General features: G+C 35.6%; 1 protein-coding gene across 4 annotated transcripts in view; it reads left to right on the top strand.

Moving 5' to 3' along the window:
* Positions 1 to 23,653, top strand: part of NCK1 (NCK adaptor protein 1) — a 553,292-nt gene extending 529,639 nt beyond the window's left edge. For 3 of the 4 annotated variants that reach the window (XM_053929351.1, XM_053929352.1, XM_053929350.1), the window contains 2 exons: positions 20,058 to 20,770; positions 23,026 to 23,653. In XM_053929351.1, coding sequence (XP_053785326.1) covers positions 20,058 to 20,770; positions 23,026 to 23,220 — 908 coding nt within the window. In that variant the 3' untranslated portion in view covers positions 23,221 to 23,653. Of the gene's footprint in view, positions 1 to 1,429; positions 1,570 to 20,057; positions 20,771 to 23,025 lie in introns of those variants that run through there. The other variant, XM_024565717.3, reaches the window with a different exon arrangement.
* Positions 23,654 to 24,132: the final 479 nt, after the last annotated feature.

The raw sequence follows: 24,132 nt of genomic DNA, 5'->3' as shown, positions 1-24,132 counted from the left end.
ACTTGATTTGGCTGAGCTGATAGGAAGGAAATATGCCCAGATGAGGAGTGGCCTCTTTTTTTTTTTCTTTCTTTTCTAATTAAACTCTCCTGACTTACAGGAAGGAATTGGGAGGGACAGAATTTCATTTTTTGTATTAGACAACCATGCAAACATTGTGTTACTTAATGGTTCTTTGTATATAAAGGAAGAGAAAGTAAAATTTCTCCTTGTGAAGATAGCTTGGGAGTAATGTAGTGTGACTGACAAAATATAAAACATTATTAACTGCTTTATTTTAGTTTTTCTTATTTAACATTATTGTTATTCTAGAGTGTTCTTTCATTCATCAGCAATAGAAGACAAATATTTATTATTTTTTATCACTGTAAAATAGCAAGAATTTATAGTACAATTTGAAATAAGGTATAAGTTGGTCCGAAGGTTGTGGGTTATTGTTAAGCTGAAATAAGGTATAAAGTATTAGGATATTGATTCCTGAGCTAAAAACACTTCTGGTATTCTAAATGTAATTTAATGCATGGAGTTATTAATCTGAATTTTCATCTTGACATTTAACTCCTGTATGTGAGGTTACCTTTTCTTGAGATTTTAAGGTTTTGCAAATAAGACCATTATTATTAGTTTTAAAATGGAAGACAAGTCAGAAAGAGCTTTTCCTTCAATAGCTAAAAATGACCAGAGTTAGAACCAGGAATACTCATTAATTTATAATACTGGACATTTATTTAAAGCATGTTGATTAGAGGCATTGGGGATAATTAAGGTAACTTTTGTGAAGAAAGTATGCCTTGTAGTGATGAAGGCACAGAAAGGACTAGGACCACATCTAAATAGACATTTTTGTTCTTTTTTAAAAGAATGCTGGTATCCTGGAAATAGAGCAAATGTGAAAGTAATTAACAAAAGGTAGTGAAAAAACTAATACCATAGAGCAAAGAGGAAAAATATCCCAGGTTTAGGTATTACTGCATACAAATTTTAAAGCCCAATTACATACATTTTTTTATTATTTGTTTTAAGTTAGTGACCTGTAGTTAGTCTGTATAGTGATGTAAATCCAGCTTTTGCATCATACAGCCTTCTCTCCTCTTGCAGAATTTCTGAATGCCTTTTTGGTAACTTAAAGGCAACAATTTGGTAACAATTAATAAATTTGTTTCACAATGATTGTGCTGATGGTGTGACATTGTTTGAAAATTAAGAAAAGAAAACAAAGGAAAAATGAGTATGTGGATATATTTTCAGTTGTTAAAAATATGTGACGTAAAGCTTCTTCCAAAATAAGAGTGAATAATAAGGTCACATTTGTGGCCATCATGATATACTTGTTTTACAGGTTCTGTTACAGTCGGGGGTGGGGGAGGGGGGAATTTTGGAAAGAGAGGAGCCTTAGAAAAACTTTCTGTTGCCTGGTTGTGGGCCAAGTCACATGGACAGGGTGTGGGGAGTTTCAGTGTTGCAGAACACACCGGGAAGCTCGCTGAGAATTATTGTCCTGGACTGTAACAAACTGACAAAAGAAAATATTCAAAATGGATTGGTTAAACGTCTTTAAAGATTTTTTCAGTAAGTTAATTTGTTTATTAAATCCATAGTTTTCTTATAATTTTCAAATTAGCATTTTTCACTTTTGTAATTTAAAGGAAAACTGTATGGGGAGAACCTGGTGGGGTTTATGTAGGCTGGTGCTTTATGTTGTTTATGAAACATAAGCTAAATGATTGGTGATACATCAAATATTAGTAGTTTTGACTTGATAAGTAAAATAGTTTTAAATGTTTTAATATCACTGTTTAACAAATCGAAAAAGAATATAAATAAATAGATTTCAGTTTGATGCAGTTAGTTCTAATTCAGTAACTTTGAACTTAGACATTTAAAGTGAATTAAATATATTGTAAAGATATTAAAAACACAAGGAAAAAGGATTAGGTGAGCAAGTTCCTTTATTCTCAACATGATTTTAACATGATCCTAAACATCTGAATTAATATGGTATTTTTTACTTAGATTTTAGAGGAACAATGTGGACAGTAACATTTAATAAAATCACTAGTAAAGGAAATGTTTTGATTTAATCAATGTAGGATTGCTAGAAATTGCTGTTTTGGTAAATGTGAGATTTGATAGTTTGAAATGAGTTCTGAGAGCAACTGCATGCAAAGAATATGTAAACATTGAAAAAATAGTAAATTCTTTGGCTTGTTTTTGAGTTCAGATCATAAAATAACACTAATATTCACAAGAGCCTAATCTTCCTATCTATCTGCCGATGACCTTTTTATGATCTTATGACAGTGAGGTTGATTTAGTGTCAGGACATTCGCTTGATCTTTCTAGAAAAATGAACAGAGGAATTGTTGTTGTAGACGTCTCTTATGTATAAAGAGTCCTAAAGAGACAAAGAGTAACCTGTTGAAATTTCAGGGAAAGGAGCAAGCACTTTGTTGAGAAAGAATGTTGTAATTGTAATTTTAAGACTCTTTGTTTATTTAATTAAATTGAGTAGCCAAATGAATCCTTCTGGAATATATGTCTTTTGTTTATGTTTTGGGAAGTTACAAAAATTTTTAGATCTGCTTTTTTGGTTAGTGATCCTTTTAAAGATTTTATTCATTAACTTATTTATTTGTTTACCAGCATATTTTTATTGAGAGTCTACTGCAAGCCAGGCAGAAATCATAGAATGAAAAACTAACACAGAACTTACATTCTGATGGGGAGGGTGATGGTGGTGGTTATTTATTAATAATACAGAGGATTTTGTATCTTAGTTTGGTCATAAGTGATGTTGACTATAAATTAACTAGAAATAGTATAAAAAGAATATATTATTTATGTAGTAATTCAATATGTACCATCAATATAATAATAAAATTATTCTCTCTGTTGAGTCTTAGAAAGTTGATAGTTAATCCTAAATAAATTTGTAGGCTCAGGGTCAAAATTTGAGATTTGTAACCAGAATATTCCTTTCCTCACTACCTGCAGCAAGCCAAATTTATATTTATTTTGCTTTTCAGCTTTTCAGAGTACAGACAGGCTATTCACCCACTTATTCTCTGAATGAACTGATAAAGTTGAGGAAATAGTATGTGTGCTTCTTGTGTGGTAGCAAGAATACCCTGACAACAGAAAGTGCACATATATTTTAGATAAAAAAATAATAAAAACAATAATTTATTTTATGTAGATAAATAAGAACAGATAAGATAAAATATTAAATAAAAACCTGTAATAGAAACAACATCATATATTTGTATTTAGAATTCCTTAGTCTACTTCCAGAAATACCACTGTCACGTGGCCAAGTGTATGTAACTAAACTTGACCAATGATTCCTTGTTGTTTGTAAATGAAAGAATTGGGTAAGACTGTGGCCCTGGAAAGTCCCTTTGAACTCTAGAAGTCGTATAGTTCTGGTAAACAACTGATCAGTCCTACATATGCCATAGAAATCAGGGGGAAATCCATAAGGGAGAAACTGGTTTTAAAGAAATACATAGAAGCAGAACAATTACAGAAAGAAGAATATTTTCATTAGCCTCATTCTATTTATTGAACATTTATTTACTTAGTGATTTAGCTGGAGGGAAAATAACATGCTTAACATAAAGAACTAATGATAGAAGGATGACACATATATTGGGTTCAGAAATACATTTGAAAGCTAACCTAGCTGGTGTGGCTCAGTGCATTGAGTGCCGGCCTACAAAGCAGAGAGTCGCAGGTTCGGTTCCCAGTCTAGAGCACATGCCCTAGATCCCCATTTGGGGGTGCGTAAGAGGCAACCACACATTGATGTTTCTTTCCTTCTCTTTCTCCCTCCCCTTCTTTCTAAAAATAAATAAATAAAGTCCTTTTTTTTAAAAAAAAAAAGAAAGCTAAAATCTTCAATAGAAATAAGTGAGATGAGTAGGAACAGATATTACCATAAAATTGCACATTGAGTTTTTAAAAGAAATTGAAAAGGTTGCTGAGAATCTTGCTTGGCAACAGTTTATGTAAGAGACTTATTAGTAAGAGCCCTGTGATAGTTAGGTGCTAAAAGATCTCAACACAGTTAATGATGGCATTGATTCAGATATATGAGGTGCTCAGGTGAAGAGATGCAATAGCTTCTTTATGTGTATCTGGCCAAATAAACCATGACTTAGTTTGCTACTTTGGATAGACATACTTTCACAGTGGTATTGAGAAACTGAGGTGCTCCCAAATCCTGGCATCTAGTAAATCAAGGATTTGGAAATCAGATTACATAAAGGAATAGTTATGGGTACAAAGATTTACCTTAGGAAGAGGACAACTATCATGTGAAGATGGAATATCCACAGTGCTTAACCAAATTCTTAAAAACTTTTGAGGAGTTAACAATGTATCCGTTGTTTTGGTCAGGTGACAGTACTGTAGGAAGAGAGAAGTGAGAGCAGTGTTTAGGATTAAGGGAAAATTGGAAGGCATACTAACACTTTGGGGTTTTTTAAAACAAGCTAACAATAAAAATGAATGCTTCAGACTTGTGTACGTCCTTAGTGTTTAGGCCTGAGCGTTTCCCTCCACCTGGTTATATACAGGAATATGATGTTATAATAAAGGTTTGAGTATTTTTTAAAATGTAAATGCCAGCACTAGGAGATAGAAAAGTAATAACTACCATTACTTATAAACTATTTTTTTCCCCTCCAAAACACCCTTAAGTACTTTTTTCCCCATTTTTCCCTCCCCTTTATTCCTCTCTGCCCTGCACCTCCTCCTCCCTACAGCTCCCCACCCCTGCCCCCACTTTAGTTCATGTCCATGAGTTGTACATATAAGTTCTTTGACTTCTCTATTTCCTATACTATTCTTAACCTCCCCCTGTCTATTCTGTACCTACCATTACCTTTCCCCCCATTCTCCCTTCTCCCTCTCCCTGCTGATAACCCTCCATGTGATCTCCATTTCTGTGATTCTCTTCCTGTTCTAGTTGTTTGCTTAATTTTTGTTTTTTAGGTTCAGTTGTTGATAGTTGTGAGTTTGTTTTCATTTTATTGTTCATAGTTTTTGATCTTCTTTTTCTTACATAAGTCCCTTTAACATTTCATATAATAAGGGCCGGGTGATGATGAATTCCTTTAACTTGACCTTATCTGGGAAGCACCTTATCTGCCCTTCCATTCTAAATGATAGCTTTGCTGGATAGAGTAATCTTGGATGTAGGTCCTTGCCTTTCATGACTTGGAATACTTCTTTCTAGTCCCTTCTTACCTCTAAGGTTTCTTTTGAGAAATCAGCTGAGAGTCCTATGGGAACTCCTTTGTAGGTAACTGTGTCCTTTTCTCTTGCTACTTCTAAGATTCTCTCCTTCTGTTTAATCTTGGGTAATGTAATTATGATGTGTCTCAGTGTGTTCCTCCTTGGGTACACTTTTTGGGGACTCTATGGGCTTCCTGGACTTCTTGGAAGTCTGTTTCCTTTGACAGATTGGGGAAGATCTTCTTCATTATTTGTTCAAATAAGTTTTCAATTTCTTGCTCTCGTTCTTCTCCTCTGGCACCCCTATGATTTGGATGTTGGAACATTTAAAGATGTCCTGGAGGTTCCTAAGCCTCTCCTCATTTCTTTGAATTCTTGTTTCTTCATTCTGTTCTGCTTGCATGTTTATGTCTTCCTTCTGGTCAAAATTGTTGATTTGAGTTCCAGTTTCCTTCCCTTCACTATCGGTCACCTGTATATATTCCTTTATTTCACTTTTCAAAGTCTTCATTTTGCAACCATACTCAACCATTTCTGTGAGCATCCTGATTATCTGTGCTTTGAACTCTGCATCTGATAGGTTGGCTATCTCTTCAGCGCTTAGTTCTATTTTAGAGTTTTGATCTGTTCTTTCATTTGGGCCATATTTTTTTTGTCTCATTGTACCCGTTATGTTGTAAGGGGCAGAGCCTTAGGTATTAGAGAGGGAACAATGCCACTTGCTTGGCTCTTGGCCAGGTTTCAGTCACTTTTCCCGCTACCCATGAGCAAATTGGGCCCTTCTGGTGCTGATTCCCAGGTGGGTGGATTTGTGTAGTTTCAGGACCCTGTGGACTCTCCAGTGAACTCGCCTTTGAGTCTGGGAGTTTCTCCCACTGCTGCAGTTCCCACAGGTTTTTACAGCCAGAGGTTTTGAGGTTTTAGTTTCCCACACTGGAACCCCGGGTTGTACTGTCTGCCTTGACCCCATTTGTTCCTTCCCCTTTACCCACATGCAAACGTGGGACCGCCTGCCTCAGCATCACCCACCTGGTCTTCCAGTCCTTTGCCTCCCTGCGGGCCTTTTCCACCCTGGCTGCCCATCTCCACTCCTCCTACTGGTCTGGATGAATGTTTCTTCTTCAATTCCTTGGTTGTTGGACTTCCATACAGTTTGATTTTCTGGCAGTTCTGGTTGGTTTTTGTTTTTAAATTTGTTGTCCTTTTGGTTTTGTTTGTGTGAGAAGACAAAGTGAATCTACCTACTCCTCCATCCTAAACTTAAAAATTCTTTACAAAAATTTTATGAGGTAGGTTCTTAATACATGCCATCATTACACAAGCAAGGAAACTGTAGTTTAAAGAAGATTAAATTACTGGATCAAGATAAAATTAGCCAGCAAATAGCCAGATGAAAATTTAAACTAGAGTCTCTTTTACACCCATTATTACTAAAGAGCAGAGAAAGGTTAGAGTCAAATAAGCAAAGGATTAGAAAGAGTTAATGCAAAAGGCACTAAATGAGATTAGGAGGATTGTGGTGAACTAACTGAAGTTGGGGAGAATTTAGAAAAAAATACCTGAGGGATTCTGCTAGTATAGTGATTCAATAGTTGCCAATTATAAAATGATTTAGAAATTAAGAGGTGCTGATACTTTATATATTTTTGTGAAGTACTTTCACATCTACTCTCATTGCTAGAAGTTTGGGAAGACTGTTTTGTAGCAATGGAAGCAAAGGAAACAGGCCCTTCCAAGGAATTGTGAAAGTAGGGTAAACAAGCAAGTTATAGATTACGCATGCATTTGTCTGTCATTCACATGATAAATGTTAACGGAACACTTAATATGGATCAGGCACTGGGAATAGATAGGTGATTTAAAACATGGTGTTTGATCTCAAGGAAGAAAATACTGGTATACAGAGTGTTGAGCATTATAGTAAGAATATTTACAAAGAATAGTAGTAGCATAGAGAAGGAATACATTAACTCTGTTTTGGGGAGAGAGAGGGAAATCTTTGGTGAGAAAATACCATGACTGAGTCTTGAAGAATGAGTATAGTGAGTGTTTTAGGGCAAAAAGCATCATGTGCAAAGGCTCATATCCTTGAAATAGAATGGGGTTTTTCAGGGGTAACTGAGGAGCTTGTATGGCTGTAGCATTAGTTGAACAGTTTTGAGGTTGAAGACATGCTCACAAAGAGATCACAGAAGGCTTTTAATTGTACAGAAAATGAAAATTCTAAGTTTATATTCTTTCCCTGAAATTTCCCTTGCCTCCAAAATTAAAATAGGTTGTTTTTGGTGCTTTCTTATTTGGGACTTTAATTGTTGGGTCTGTCCAAAAATTCTTCATTCTTTTTCTGGCAGTGTATAATTAGTCTTAGAGATTATCTTAATCAGAATTTTTTTTAAGTGGGCACACAACGCAATATACAGATCATGTGTCATAGAAATGTATACTTGAAACCTATATAACCTTATTAATCAATGTTACCCTAATGAATTTAGTTAGAAAAAAATCATTTTGGTACTTGTCTTTATTCAGAGTTCAAATTTTGTATTTTCTTTTATCAGCATTCAGTTTTAATCAGCTTAACAAACATTTATTGAACATCTGCTATGTACACAGTTATGAAGTATAGGAAATGAAAAAGATCAGTGAGACAGAATGCTCTTCTCCAGGAGCTTATGCTCAAGTAGAGGGGCTTAACGCAGGAAATGTTATCATACAAGGACTTCAGAAGTATAAGCTACTAGGGTGTTTAAAAAAGGAGAATGTACATATCACTGAGGGTGAGAAATGAAGAAAGTAGGAAGATGAATAAAATAAAGTTGTTATTTGAAATGGTACTTATCGAAAGGGTAGATTTTTGAAATGTAGAAGTTTTAATAAGATTTGGGGGAGAAACTAGCAAACAAAGTAAACAAGTCATGAAGGTAGAAATATCTATTCGGGGATTGATTTTTAAGGGGTCCATTTTGTTAAAATTTAGCGTAGTTTAAGTGGAGGGCATTATAAAAAGATGCTTTTATATAACATGTTTCACAACACTGTCATGGTAAGTGGTGTTTTCTCCATTTCTCAGCTCAGAAAAATAGCTTGCTCAAGATTCCAGTTAGTAAGTGATATAGCTGGAATTTGAACTCAAAGTCTGATTCAAGGTCTGTGCTGTTTTCAGTAGCCTATACTGTAAGCAGGGAGAGGAAGGCTGAGGACATTCTAGAGGGCTGTACATTCTAAGCAGAATATTTCTCTTAATTTGAAAGGCAATGAAGAGCCACCTTTGGCTCTTGAGCAACAGCATCATGTGATTGCAGCCGTATTTTACAAGAAGATTAATTGGATGGGTGGAAGCAAGACAGATTGGATTAGTAAGAAACTAGTTTAGAGGGTGGTGAAGGCTCAAGCACAACACAATAGGCCTGTACTAGCTGGCAAATGAATAGTAAAAATACTATAAAGTGTTGGCAGAAAAGACCTGATGATAAGGCAGAAAAGATCTTCAGGATTTTATATGGGAATCTTTTTTTTTTCTTTTTAAATTGCAGAGATGTACAATATTATCAGGAGTATAACCCCATGATTAGACATTAATATACCTTATAAAGTGGTCACCCCCCAAATCTAGTATCCATCTTACACCATACATAGTTATTACAGTATTACTGACTATATTCTCTGTGCTCTAGTTTGTTTCTCTGTGACTATTCTATAAATACAAATTGGTACTTCTAAATCCCTTCACATTTTTCACCCATTCCCTACCCCGCGCTACAACCTTTCTCCCATCTGGCAGCCATCAAAATGTTTTCTGTATCTATGAATCTGTTTCTGTTTTGCTTATTTATTTTGTTTTTTAGACTTCGGTGTGGGAATCTTTTAAGAAAAAATTTTATGAGATAAAATTGGTGTAACAAAATTAACCATTTGAAGGTATGGTATACAATTTAATGGTGTTTAGTACATTAACAGTGATGTGCAACCATCACATCTGTAATTGCAAACCATTTTCATTACCCAAAAAAGAAACCCTTTCCTATTAGGCAGCCATTCCCTATTACCCCTTTTGTTCAGCCCTTAGCAACCACTCATCTGTTTCCTGTCAGTATGGATTTATATATCCTGCCTGTTTCATATAAATGTGACCTTTATATAACATGTGACCTTTTGTTTCTTTTTCTTGAACTAACATACTGTTTTTGAGGTGCATCCATGCTGTAGCATGTATCACTACTTCATTTCTTTTATGGTCGAAAATGTTGCATTATGTGAATACCACTTTGTTTATCCATTCACTTGTTGATGGACATTTAGGTTGTTTCTACTTTTTGGTCATTGTGAATAGTGAAAGTGTGAAGACTTGTGTACAAATATTTGTTTGAGTACCTTTTTTAAGTTAATTTTGGGTATATACCTGGAGTGGAATTACTGCATCATATGATGATTCTGTATTTAACATCTTGAGGAACCATCAAACTGCTTTCCACAGCAGTTGTACCACTTTACATTTTGACCAGCAGTGTAAGAGGAGTTCCAGTTTCTCTGTATCCTCAGCAACACTTGTTGTTTTCCTTCTATTTGGTTTGGTTTGGTTTGGTTTTATTATTGCCATCCAGTAGATGTGAATTGGTGTCTCATTGTGGTTTTGATTTGCATTTTCCTAATCCCTAATGATGTTGAGCATCTTTTCATGTGATTTTGGGGCATTCATGTATATTCATTGAAGAAATGTTTATTTCAATTCCTTTGCCCATTTTTTCAAATAGGATGTTTTTCTTTGTTGTCGTTGAGTTCTAAGAGTTCTTTATAATCCTTATCAGAATTTTTTTGCAAATATTCTTTCCTAATTCAGTAGGTTGTCTTTTCACTTTAAGTGTTCTTTGTACAAATGTTTTATTTTTTTATTTTAATGAAGTAAAATTTATCTTTTTTTGTTTGTGCTTTTGGTGTAAAATCTTAAGAATTCATTGCTGTATCCAAGCTCATGAAGGCTTTACCCTATGTTTTCTTCTGAGAGTTTTAAAGTTTTAACTATTATATTTGTGTCATTAGTCCATTTTGAGTTAAGTTTTGTATGTGTGGTGAAATAGGAGTCCAACTTCATTTCTCTTTTGCATGCGGGTATCCAGTTGTCCCAGCACTATTTGTTGAAGAGACTGTTGTATTTCTGATTAATGGCGTTTGCCTCCTTGTTGAAAAATCAGTTGACCATATATCAGTTGACACCCATGTATGGGTGCATTTCAGAGCTCAGTTCTATTCCATTAGTCTATACGCCTATCCTTTTATGCTAGTACTACACTGATTTGATTACTGTGGCTTTGTTATTAAGTTTTAAAATTGAGAAGTATGAGTCCTCCAACTTCATTTTTATTGTTTAAGATTGTTTTGGCTATTCTGGGTCCCTTGCAATTCCATATAAATGTTAGGATCACCCTTTTTGATTTCTGCAAAAAGGGGGTGTTGGAACTTTAAGGATTATTTTGAATGTGTGGGACCACTTTGGATAGTGTTGCCATCTAAAAATGTTGTCTTTAAATCTATAAGCACAGAATGTCTTTCCGTTTATTTATATGTTTAATTTCTTTTAGCAATTTTTTGTAGTGTTCAATGTACAAGTCTTATACCTCTGTGATTACATTTATTCCTGCGTGTTTTATTCTTCTTAATGCTATAAGTGGAATTGTTTTTTAAATTTCCTCTCAGTTCACCACTAGAGTATAGAAGTACAACTGATTTTGTGTGTTGATTTTGAATCTTGCAACTTTGCTAACTAAATTCATTTATTAGTTTGAATTTTTTGTGGATTCTTTAGGGTTTTCTGTGTATCAAATCATGTCATCTGTGAATGAGGATTATTTTACTTCTTTCTTTTCTGCTTGGATATCTTTTATTTCTGTTCCTTCCCTAATTGCTCTGGCTATCATGTCCAGTACATTGTTGAGTAGAAGTGGTGAAAGAGGGTAACCGTGTTCTATTCCTAATCTTAGAGGGAAAGCTTTTAGTCTTTTCACTATAGAATGTAAACTGTGGGTTTTACATAAATGCCCTTTAAGGAAAATTCTATTCCTAATTTGCTGATACTTTTTACCATAAAAAGGTATTAGATTTTTGTCCAGTGTTTTTTCCATATCAATTGAGATAATCATGTGGGATTTTATTCCTCTTTATTGTGTCAGTGTTATATATATAACATTGATTTTCATATGTTGAACCTCTCTTTTTTGGACAAATCTCACTTGATCATGATGATGTGCAATTCTGTTAATATGCTGCTTGTATATTCAGTTTGCCAATATAGATAATCCTTATTTTTTTGTAGATTCCATATTTGTGAATTTGACTACTTGATAAAATTTATTTGTAAGCCCCAAATTGATACTCATGATATGCTTTAGGGGACATGTGCAGAGTGACAAAAATTTTGAGTTGCCTGATTTACATGTTGCCAGTTGAGGTTGAACAATATTATACTCTGCCTTCTTGTTTCAGCTTTTATACTCTAAATTGGTGTCCTTTCCATGGTCTGCTTATTTAGTGCCGTGTTTCTGCATTTTTGTCCTTTTGGGGGCAATTTTGCTGTTTAAAATGGTTCCAAACATAGTTCTAAATGGTTGTCTAGTGTTATTAGCCTAAAAACAAAACAAAACAGGGACTTCCGGCCAAGTTGGAGGCGTAGGTAGACACACTGTGCCTTCTCACACAACCAAAAGATGGACAACAAATTTAAAAACAAAAAACAACCAGAACTGACTGAAAATTGAACTCTATGGAAGTCCGACAACCAAGGAGTTAAAGAAGAAACATTCATCCAGACCAGTAGGAAGGGTACAGAAGGGCAGCTGGGCGGAGAGGACTCACCACAAGGCAGCGGCTGGCGAACCCAGCGAGGTGGTGAAATTCGAACTGGGCTGTCCCACATTTTCATACAGATAAACTGGGAGGAACAGCTGGGGAGTGAGACAGACCACTCAGAACTCAGAACAACCTTGAGTTCTAGTTCGGGGAAATAAAGCCTTAAAACCTCTGATTGAAAATACCTATGGGGGTTGAGGCAACAGCATGAGAAACTCCCAGCCTCACAGGAGAGTTCATTGGAGAGACCCACAAGGTCCTAGAACATAAACAAACCCACCCATCCGGGAATCAGCACCAGAAGGGCACAATTTGATTGTAGGTAGTGGAGGGAGTGACTGAAAACCAGCAGAGAGCAGAGCAAGCGGCACTGTTCCCTCTCAGACCCTTCCCCCACATACAGCGTCACAACACAGGGATGTGGTGGGTTGCCCTGCCCTGGTGAACACCTAAGACTCCGCCTCTTAATACGTAACAGGTGCGCCAAACAAAAAAAAAAATGGCCCAAATGAAAGAACAGTTCAAAGCTCCAGAAAAAAAAATACAACTAAGTGATGAAGAGACAGCCAACCTATCAGATACACAGTTCAAAACATTGGTTATCAGGATGCTCCAGGAACTCACTGGGTACTTCAATAGCATAAAAAAGACACAAGCAGTAGTGAAGGTTGCATTATGTAAAATAAAGAAAAATATACAGGGAAGCAACAGTGATGGGAAGGAAACCAGGACTCAAATCAATGGTTTGGAGCAGAAGGAAGAAAGAAACATTCAACCAGAACAGAATGAAGAAACAAGAATTCAAAAAACTGAGGAGAGGCTTAGGAACCTCCAGGACATCTTGAAACGTTCCAACATCCGAATCATAGTGGTGCTAGGAGAAGAGTACGACCAAGAAATTGAAAACTTATTTGAACAAATAATGAAGGAGAACTTCTCCAATCTGTCGAAGGAAATAGACTTTCAGGAAGTCCAGGAAGCTCAGAGATCCCAAGGAAGTTGGACCCAAGGAAGCACACACCAAGGCACATCATGATTACATTACCCAAGATTAAACAGAAGGAGAGAATCTTAGAAGTAGCAAGAGAAAAGGACACAGTTACCTACAAAGGAGTTCCCATAGGACTCTCAGCTGATTTCTCAAAAGAAACCTTAGAGGCAAGAAGGGACTAGAAGGAAGTATTCCAAGTCATGAAAGGCAAGGACCTACATCCAAGATTACTCTATCCAGCAAAGCTATCATTTAGAATGGAAGGGCAGATAAGGTGCTTCCCAGATAAGGTCAAGTTAAAGGAATTCATCATCACCCGGCCCTTATTATATGAAATGTTAAAGGGACTTATGTAAGAAAAAGAAGATCAAAAACTATGAACAATAAAATGAAAACAAACTCACAACTATCAACAACTGAACCTAAAAAACAAAAATTAAGCAAACAACTAGAACAGGAAGAGAATCACAGAAATGGAGATCACATGGAGGGTTATCAGCAGGGAGGGGGAGAGGGGAGAATGGGGGGAAAGGTAATAAGAAACATAAATGGTAGGTACAGAATAGACAGGGGGAGGTTAAGAATAATATAGGAAATAGAGAAGCCAAAGAACTTAAATGTATGACCTATGAACATGAACTAAAGGCGGCAAGGGGGGTGCAGGTGAGAGGGGGTGTGCAGGGTGGAGAGGAATAACGGGGGGGGAAATGGGACAACTGTAATAGCATAATCATAAAAATTATTTAAAAAAAAAACAAAAAACAACTGATTTGTCTTGTGAAAGGAATACACGTTAGGTAGTCATTCAGGCATGAGTTCAATGTGAATGAATTAATAATTTATAGTATCTTTAAAGAGAAACATATAAAACAAGTTTTTATGATTGTTGAACAAAAATGTTGTGAACAGAGGCTTATAGGACCCAGCCCTGTATTTTTCCTAGGAGTAATGAATGGTTCAGTATTTGCATATTCAGTTATTCGTGGTGACTTTATAGAACATAACTACCATCAATAACAAGAATCTACTATTTGGTTGAGGATTTTTACATCCATAATTGTATTTATGAGGGATATTGGTCATTAGTTTTCTTGTGATGTTGTTACCTGGCTTTAGTATTAGGGTAATGCTGGCCTCATAGGATAAGTTAGATGTTTGCTTCTGTTTTTGTAAAAGTTTGAGAAGGAAATGTTTGGTAGAATTCACAAATTGAGTTATCTGGTCTTGGACTTTTCCTTGTTGAGAAGTTTTTGATTACTGATTCAATCTTTTACTTGTTGCAAATTTTCTGTTTCTTCTTGTGTCAGTTTTGGTAGTTTGTGTGTTTCTAGCAGTTTGTTCTGTGATCTAATTTATTGGCATTTAGTTATTTATAGGTCTTATTCTTTTATTTCCATAAGGTCCTTACTAATGTCTGCATTTCTGATTTGACTAATTTGAGTTCTTTCTTTTTTCTTGGTCAGTCTAGCTGAAGATTTATCAATTGCTGATACTTTCAAAGACCAACTTTGGTTTCCTTGATTTTTTTGTTGTTTGTATATTTTTTGTGTTTATCTCTGCTCTAATCTTTTTTTTTTTTAAGATTTTTATTTATTTTCAGAGAGAGAGGAAGGGAGAGAGAGAGGGAGAGAAACATCAATGTGTGGTTGCCTATCACATGCCCCCTACTGGGGACCTGGACCTCAACCCAGGCGTGTGCCCTGGCTGGGAATTGAGCCTGGGACCCTTTGATTCGCAGACTTGCGCTCAGTCCACTGAGCCACACCAGCCAGGGTTGCTCTAATCTTTATTATTTTGTTCCTTCTGCTAGCTTCCTTTCTGTTCACTTGATCTTTTTCTAGTTCCTCAAGGCATGAAATTAGATTGTTGATTTGAGATTTTTTTTTTAATGGAAGCTTTTAGAGTTATAAATTTCCCTCTGAGCCCTGCTTTGCTACAGCCTATAAATTTTAGTATGTTATGTTTTCATTTTTCTCGCAGTATTTTGTAATCTCAATTGTATTTCTTCTTTGACCTATCGGTTGTTGGAATGCGTTGATTTTTATATATTGGGGGGGGGCAAAAAAACGGAACTTATGTATAAAAAGTTGTATATTTATTCTTACATGTTTAAACTTCATTTACCTTCAAAGTATTCTCCATTTGATGCAGTACACCCATTGAGACATTTTTTCCACTGCTCATATTAGTTTTGAATTTACTGATTTTGATGCTAGTTAGCTGCTTCTGCTGTTTTTGTTTCACCTCTTCCACATCACCTAAACATTTCCCTTTGAGGATTTTTTTCATCCAGGGAAACAAAAAAAAGTCTCTTGAGGCAAGATTTGTGTGAACAGGGAGGGTAGGGCATGGGGTCATGCTATCTCTGGTCAAAAACTGCTGAATACTCAGTGCAGCGTGGGCAGGTGCGCGTGATACACTGATACAGATAGGTTCCTAGAACACTAACCTAGCAGGGGAAGCCTATACTACAAAGGGCCCATCCTCCAGAAAATAATTCTGTTTTTTTTGGGGGGTGTCCCCCCTTGTATTTGTGAATTTTTAAATGTTCCTTTCTGTTATTGATTTCTATTTTCATTTTATGTGGTTAGAGATTCTATGCAGTCTCAGTCTCTTTAAATTTATTGGGGCCAACATATATTTTATCTTGGAGAGTGTTTCATGTGCACTGTAGAAAAATGTGTATTCTGCTATTGTATACCATATACATCTGTTAGCTCTAGTTGGTTTAAGTCCTCTATTTCCTTAATCTTTTGTCTAGTTCTCTCCATTAGTGAGAATGAGGTATTGAAGTCTCTTAATTATATTGTAGGACTGTCAATTTTCCCTTTTAATTCTGTCAGTGTTTGCTTTATATGTCTTTGGGCTCTATTATGGTTGTGTATATAATTATAATTAGTACATCTTCTTGATAGACTGACTCTTTTAACAATATGTAATGTCCTTCTTTGTCTCCTGTAACAAGTTTTGTCTTAGAGTCTGTTGTCTGATATAAATGTAACCATCCCAGCTCTCTTTTAGTTACTGTCTTTATGGCATATCTTTTTCCATTCTCTCACTTTCAAACCTGCTTGCATCTTTGGATCTAAAGTCAGTGTCTTGTAGATAGCATACAGTTGTATTGTTTTTAAACTATTTTGCTTTTTAATTCAACATTCTAATCCATTTATATTTAAAGTAATTACTATTAAGAAAAGCTTTTTGCTATTTTGCTACTTGTTTTCTGTGTGTCTTACACCTTTTCCTTCTTTCATTTCTTTATTATTGCCTTCTTTTAAGTTATATTTTTCTGATGTACCATTTTGTTCCTCTTCTAATTTTTATATATATGTATATATTTTTTTAATTTAGCTTTTCCCTATTGATTATCCTGGGGATTATAATTTAAGTTTTTATCAGTCAAGTTTGAATTAATAAAAACTTTGCTTTAATGGTATTTAAAACTCTTCTTCTTTACAGTTCCATCTTTATACATTATGTGCCTATTAACCTAGATTTGGAATTATTGTTTTATACATTTGCATATTAAATCATATGGGGAAAAAAGAGGACTTATAAGCCAAAAATGTAATACTACTGGCTTTTATATTTACAAATGTAGCTACCTTTATCATCGTTCTTTATTTCCTCATGTTTTTCAAGTTACTGTTTAGTGTCCTTTCAACCTGGAAGACTTTTTTGTTGTTTTTTTTTAACATTTGTTATAGCAGAGGTCTAGTATAACAAATTCCTCCAGTTTTTGTTTATCTAGGAGTGTCTTAATTTTTCCTTTAGTTTTAAAGGACAATTTTGATGGATATAGAATTCTTGATTAATAGTTGTTGTTCACATTCTATCCCTTCTGTAGGGTTCATTGTTGCTCCTTATTGTGTGTTGTTATTGTTTGCTTGTTAAATAATTTTTCTAAACTATTTTTGTAAAGTCTATTCTTTGTCATGTGTGGCTACTGAAGTCCGTTCTGTTTCCTTATTGACCAACTAGTGTTTTGACAATTTCCTTAAACACCTGGAACCAAAAGAAAAGGAAAAAAAATATTCTTTCAACACTTAGCCAGGCCATTTGTAATTCTTCCTTAGACTTCACTTAGTGCTTCTTCAAACCATGAAGGTCAACCAAAGGTAAGAACTTAGGGTCTTCTCAGGCCTTTCCTGAATATGTGTCCAGCCCCAGCTATGTATGTGGCAATCCTCTGGTATACACAGGGTCTTTTAAAATCCCAGCTCTGGCTGGTGTGGCTCAGTGGATTGAGTACCAGCCTGTGAACCAAAGGGTAGCAGGTTCTATTCACAGTGAGGGCATGTGCCTGGGTTGCAGGCCAGATCCCCAGTTGAGGGTACAAGAGAGGCAACCACACATTGATGTTTGTCTCCCTCTTTTCTTCCCTTTTCCTCTCTCTAGAAACAAATAAATAAAATCTTTAAAAAATAAAAGTCCTTATTACCCAGATATAGCATTGCCTATACTCTTCTTTCCTAGGGTTTTCAGTGTTTCTTCCTTGTCCCAATTGTTGCTCTTTGCCCCAGGCTACTGTATCAATTAAATGATTTCAGCAAAGATGCTCTAACCCTGGAATGTTCCAAAGTCAGGTTAACCAAGGCAAGCCACTGGTCCTTCAGGTAGCTGAGATAGGTTGAAACCCACAATTACAGTTCTTTGAGAATAAGATCCGTGGTGCTTCTTCTGCCATTAGGAGTGCAGATTGTTGTTCTCACAGCCACTGCTGATTTGAGATATAAGTGATGGTTAGCAGGCAACTTAAAATGCCACAACTTTCTTTTTTCATTAAGCCTTGCCCTGGTTTTTGTAAGTTTTTTACTAGATTTCAAAGTTCTGCAAAAATTGATTCTGACAGTATCTGCCACCTCATTAGTTACTCTTTTTAGAAGGTTGGTGGACTGGAGTTTTCTACTCCATAAAAACCCCTGGTGTGGATGATGATACACCATTAACCAGAAATTGGGAAGGAGAGGGAGTTGATTTACAGATACTGGGAGGGAGGGAGTTGATTTATGGATATTTTATTTGAATGTGGTATTTGTATTTGAGGTACTGATGATAAAATTTGTAGGCGTCTGGTGACAATTGGATTTGTAGTGTTTGAATTCCCAAATGCTTAGAGCTACAAAGAGACCTTGGAACCTTCTGTACAGGAGTTACAAAGAATGGAAAGTGTATGATTTCCTTGAAGTGAAGGGGAAGTCCAAGCATGGCATCTTAGGAAACATTTTTCAGATGAGGAATCATTTCACTTATTCATTCCCAAAACAGTCGGTACTGGTAAGCACTGGAGATAAAAGGTAATAAGGTCCAGTTTTCTGCCCTCAAGAAGCTTGTTCTCTTAGTAAGGAGATAGACAAGTAAACAAATAGAATGCAGTTTTATAACAAGATTGAGAGGCGGAGCTTAGACAAAGACACATAAGAATAGTTAAACAAGTCAGTAGGGAAGACAGGGAGAAGTTGATGGAAAAAGTAATCAGATATTGGTTGCTGCATAGAGTTTGAAAAGACTGAGGACTCTAAAAGATACTGATTGGCACGGAGGAGATGACACACTGTCATAAATGGTTTAAATTGAGTAGTTTTAATGTGGAGATAGGTGACCATATTAAAAGGAGTTAGGAGTGAGTGGTGAAAAAGTTGAAGGGAAAAGGAAGACAGCTTTTTAAATAATGGAATATTTTAAAGGGAGTAGTGGAGGTGAAGTAACTTTATTTTAGAGTAGAGCCCATGTATCTGAGTGTTGATTTTAGAAAATTGAAGAGATTGAGTAAAAAGGAAACAAGGATGGCAAAGAGGCAGTACAGATGGTATTAAGAACCTAAAAGGATGGAAACTTGGATGAAAAAAAGGAGAGTAACAAAGTTTTGAGAGAGAGAAAGTATTTGAGAAATTTTACCTAGGAATAGTTTTCTTGGTAAAAATAGAACACAAAATCACGTGCTAAGAAGTGAGTAGTGTAGTGGTGCCCTGGTCGGGTGCTCAGTTGGTTGGAGTGTCATCCTGCGCTCCAAAAGGTTGCAGGTTCAGTCCCCGGTCAGGGCACCTATAGGAGACAGCCAGTCACTACTTGTCTCACATCAGTGTTTCTTTCTCTTCTCCCTCCGCTCCCCTCCCTAAAAGCCATAAACATATCCTCAACTGAGGATTAAAATTAAATAAAAAATAAAAACAAATGAGCAGTGGTGAAAATGCTTGACCAGTGATGATGTTGCATACATCTGTGATGATATTACCATTTGGTGATTTTCTCTTACCTTTCAACAAGTATATATTAAGCATCTATTGTGAGATGCTTAGGATTATATACATGAACAAACTAACTAAAAATCCCTTCCCTTGTTGAGCTTCCACGTGAATGGAGTGAGGGAGGCAAACAAATAATTTATTATTTTTAAATAAATATGAAATAAATAGAGCAACCTGGGTCTTGGAAGTAAGAAAGCAAATGAGAATGTTACCCAGACAAAACTACAATTTTATATTGCATGTGTCAAGTTGTAAGTTGTTATTTTTATTTCTGTACAGCTAATTATAAAATCTAGATTAAAAAAATAAGATGTGTTTGGTAGACCTTTTATGTACTTGGATAGTAGATATGAGGGAAATAATTTATTTGCATTTAAGAGAAAATTTGTTAGTTTAGGACAACTTTATAATTATGCAGTTATTTCACGGCTTTTGACAAGAAAAGATGAGAAGGTGAACTGTTAAGTAATAACTGCAGTTAAGTGTTTGGTTATTAAAAAAATCGGTAAAGGGGATGGGCAAAAGGTATAAATTTCTAGTTATAAAATAAATTAGTCATGAGAGTAGAAGGAGTAGAGGGAAGGAGGAGAAAGAAAACGAGAAATATATTTATGTTTTAGGCTTAAAAGAACTAGAGTTGAGGATTTTTTTTTAAATCATGAATAAATTGGTTTTTCTAGGTTATCATTGTTTTGTATTCTCTTCTCATTACTTTTTTTTTTTTCCCCCAATCTGAACAGGCATTGGAAAAGTCAAAAGAAAACCCAGTATGCCAGATTCTGCATCTCCTGCTGATGATAGCTCTGTTGACATAGGGGAACGTCTCTATGACCTCAACATGCCTGCATATGTGAAATTTAACTACATGGCAGAGAGAGAGGATGAATTATCATTGATAAAAGGGACGAAGGTGATCGTCATGGAGAAATGCAGTGATGGGTGGTGGCGGGGTAGCTACAATGGACAAGTTGGATGGTTCCCTTCAAACTATGTAACTGAGGAAGGTGACAGTCCTTTGGGTGACCATGTAGGTTCTCTGTCAGAGAAATTAGCAGCAGTCGTCAATAACCTCAATACTGGGCAAGTGTTGCATGTGGTACAAGCTCTTTACCCATTCAGCTCATCCAATGATGAAGAACTTAATTTTGAGAAAGGAGATGTAATGGATGTTATTGAAAAACCTGAAAATGACCCTGAGTGGTGGAAATGCAGGAAGATAAATGGAATGGTTGGTCTGGTGCCAAAAAACTATGTTACCATTATGCAGAATAATCCTTTAACCTCAGGTTTGGAACCATCACCTCCACAGTGTGATTATATTAGGCCTTCACTCACTGGAAAGTTTGCTGGCAATCCTTGGTATTATGGGAAGGTCACCAGGCATCAAGCAGAAATGGCATTAAATGAAAGAGGGCACGAAGGTGATTTCCTCATTCGTGATAGTGAGTCTTCGGTAAGTTGGTTTTCAAATGGAAATGGAAATAAAGCTCTGGGTATTGAAAATATAAATAGAAAATTGGAGAGGTTAAGTGGCTTCCCCATAAGTGTTCTGAAGCTAAAGTCAATGTTCTTTCCAACTTTATTTATTTTGAATAAAATATAGCCCCAGCAGTGATACTATACTGGATTATTTGGCCTTGCCTGGTTCTGTTGGTTTTTCATTCCTGAAATATTTTATGTTGCATTAAACTGAAAAATGGGGAAATGTAACATTGGCTTCTTCACTGAGAGTAGAACAGTGCAGTAGACAAAACTGGGAAAACATTTCTTGAATTACATATCAGATGTACTGTCATCCATATAATAAAGGAAATTTTTTAATTTTAAAAGTTGATATTTAATGTCTTCATAAATTGCTTGTTTCGAAGTTGGAATACACATTCATGTACCTAAAAACCTTTTTTAAATATTCACAGTATTTAAAATGCATTTGTGATAAAAGTTAAATTTTACTCTAATACTAATAAAACAGTAAAAATATAAAACCATAAAAATTAAATAAGAAAATAGTTACTGGACTCTTTAGTTATTGTGTAGAATATTAGAATTTGATGTTACTCGTTTCCTTTAGAAAGTGGCCTTTATTTTTCCTTGATAAAGGATATCACTGTTTTCACTTTTGAAATCATGATTAGCATTGGCTTTGTGTGTTTGTAATTGTACAAAAGTGAATGTGTGATTGTACAAAAGGTTGAAAGAAAGAAGAAAATCTCTCAAGCGGTGTGAGTGTGTGTGTGTGTGTGTGTGTGTGTGTGTGTAAGCAAGGGAGGGAAGAGAGAGGAGATAGAGAGATTCATCGAAATGCCAATGTGAGGTTCAGGAAATGGGGCCTATATGTACATGTAACACCCAGGAAGAGAAGGTGATTGATGATAGGGAAGAGCAGATTTGTTTTCTGTTAGATGCCTTACCTGCCTCTGCTTCCCGAGAAAAACAGTGGGCAGAGGGGGAGGGAGTGACTTTGGAGTCGATGGTAAAGTAACTTTAAGTATGAGATGTTTTCAAGTAGCCCACTGTTTGAAACTTTGGTGGTTAACTGCATAAAAATGGACTATTCAAAAGGTTAAAAAAAAAAGTCTAATTAAGGAAGTTCAGGAAGTAGCTTTATTGCAGAATACTGTGTATTTTCTTGTGGCTAATTGAGCATAGATAGTAGCAAAAATATACCTCTGTCTTTAGCAGCAGCATTTTTGAAGTAGAGGTCTTAGGCATATTTTGTTTGAGCTGTACAATGTTTTTAAAGACATTTTGAGTATATTGTATTTAAACATTGGGAGATTTACTTTAAAATTTCAGGTAGCAGACTTCCTTTTTAAAACTGGGAGGGCTGTCAACATTGAGCCCATATTACCACAAGGCAACAGTCAGTTAAGTGGCCACCTCCTTTAGCCTGGGACCTGTAACCATAACCCACAGGTGACAAACAAGAGGCCTGCGGCTGAATCCAGCCCAGCACCCTGTTTCTATCCAGCGGCAGCGCTGAGCTCTCACGTAACTGTTGAGTAGTTACATTTACACAGTCCTAAAATTACATTCGGCCCTTTGAAGGCAGCGGTGAGGCTGATATGACCCCCAGTGAAAATGAGTGTGACACTCCTGCCATAACCCCTCAGAGCAGGTGGTTGATGATAGGGAAGAGTAACCCTGTAATTACCTCTGTCTGTCCACCCTGTCACTTGTTTACTTTTTTTTTTTCTGTCTCGTTTAGGCATTTGCGTTTATGATATGACCTCTCATAAGTTTACATTATTTCACATTTTTGTGTCTTTCATCTTTGAGAATTCTGAATATTATCTCAGCTACTCTGTAAGACATCTGTTGGTTACTAATTGAAAAGGGGTGGATGTCTTGGATTTTCTTACCTGTTTCTCTAGTGGTCTGAATGGAGAGAAGATAATAGCTCTAGATGTGCTTCAGATGTTAAACTAAAGGATTTGCTGTGGTGTCAGGTAGAACATATTAGTTAAGAGACTTTGTAGTCTGACTGGATTTGAATCCTGACTGTTAACTAGATGGATGATCTTGGATAATTTAGCTTCTCTCAGCCTCCATTTCTCATCTTTAAAATGAGTTTGTTTTGAGGCAGAAATAATTTAACATAGTGCCTAGTACTTAGTGTTTACATTTTAGCTGTTGTTAGTTTCATATAAAAATGCTAATAGATGTCTTTCAAAGTGTTTACCTTACGTGTTTTTTTTTCTTTTTTAGCCAAATGATTTCTCAGTATCACTAAAAGCACAAGGGAAAAACAAGCATTTTAAAGTCCAGCTGAAAGAGACTGTCTACTGCATTGGGCAGCGTAAATTCAGCACCATGGAAGAACTTGTAGAACATTACAAAAAAGCACCAATTTTTACAAGTGAACAAGGAGAAAAATTATATCTTGTCAAGCATTTATCATGATATTGCTGACCAGAAGTGACTGTTGCACAGCTCTAATTCGTCATGTAACTGAAGACTGAAAAAATGTCAGCACAATCATGCTTGATTGGATATTGCTGTTTCTAACTCTACATGAGAATTGACTATAATACATAAGTATTTTTATTATAACTCAGCCCATACATATATATACTATGTATGCAACCCATCTGCATAAGCAATTCCTTTTCCTTGGTCTTCTGTGTTATTGTTTTCTTTGCTTCTAATATTAAGGTTTTATATTTTGAGAAAATGATGCAGATCTAAAGTCTTTATATGGAAGAATTTCCTATATTGCCTTTTCTTTATTTCCTTGTAAGGACACCATATTAGTTACTTCCTCAATGGTTTCTCTTCATGTAAAATTATATCAATATACGGCATATGCTAAAATAAATTTCTTGGAGAGTGTTAATCTCTTTTGTGACTAAATAGCAATAATAAATGGAAAATTAAATTATTTTCAGGTATTTGTCATAAGCCATTATAAATATCAATCAGGTATGTTGTGTCTGCCATTATTTTAAAAAATTTGTTGTCTTCACTGTAATGCAAAACAAATGGGACATAGCTTAGAAAATATATCTTATACAATTTGAATTTACAACTGTTAGAAACAAAAATATCTAAATTTCTAAGAATTGTTTTATTTTTGGTCCTTCTTTCTCATCTAGATATTCAAGAGAACAAAGCAGTGTTCAAACTGTAAATGGAGGCTCTATTGTTATTTTTTCCCTCTAGTGTTATTTTACCGAGCATCTTATATTAAGATATATCTGTGCCAATGGAAAAAGAAACTATAACCAAGTTTGCGGGAAGTAGGAGGCAATGAGATACTTGGTCTCCCCTTACCCCTGTCCCCAAACCCCTGGTAATCAGTAATTATCACGCATA

The sequence above is a fragment of the Desmodus rotundus genome, chromosome 8, assembly GCF_022682495.2.
Source record: "Desmodus rotundus isolate HL8 chromosome 8, HLdesRot8A.1, whole genome shotgun sequence".
Taxonomy (NCBI): domain Eukaryota; kingdom Metazoa; phylum Chordata; class Mammalia; order Chiroptera; family Phyllostomidae; genus Desmodus; species Desmodus rotundus.
Note: the sequence above shows the minus strand (reverse complement) of the source record. Positions and strands in the feature narration are given on the sequence as shown.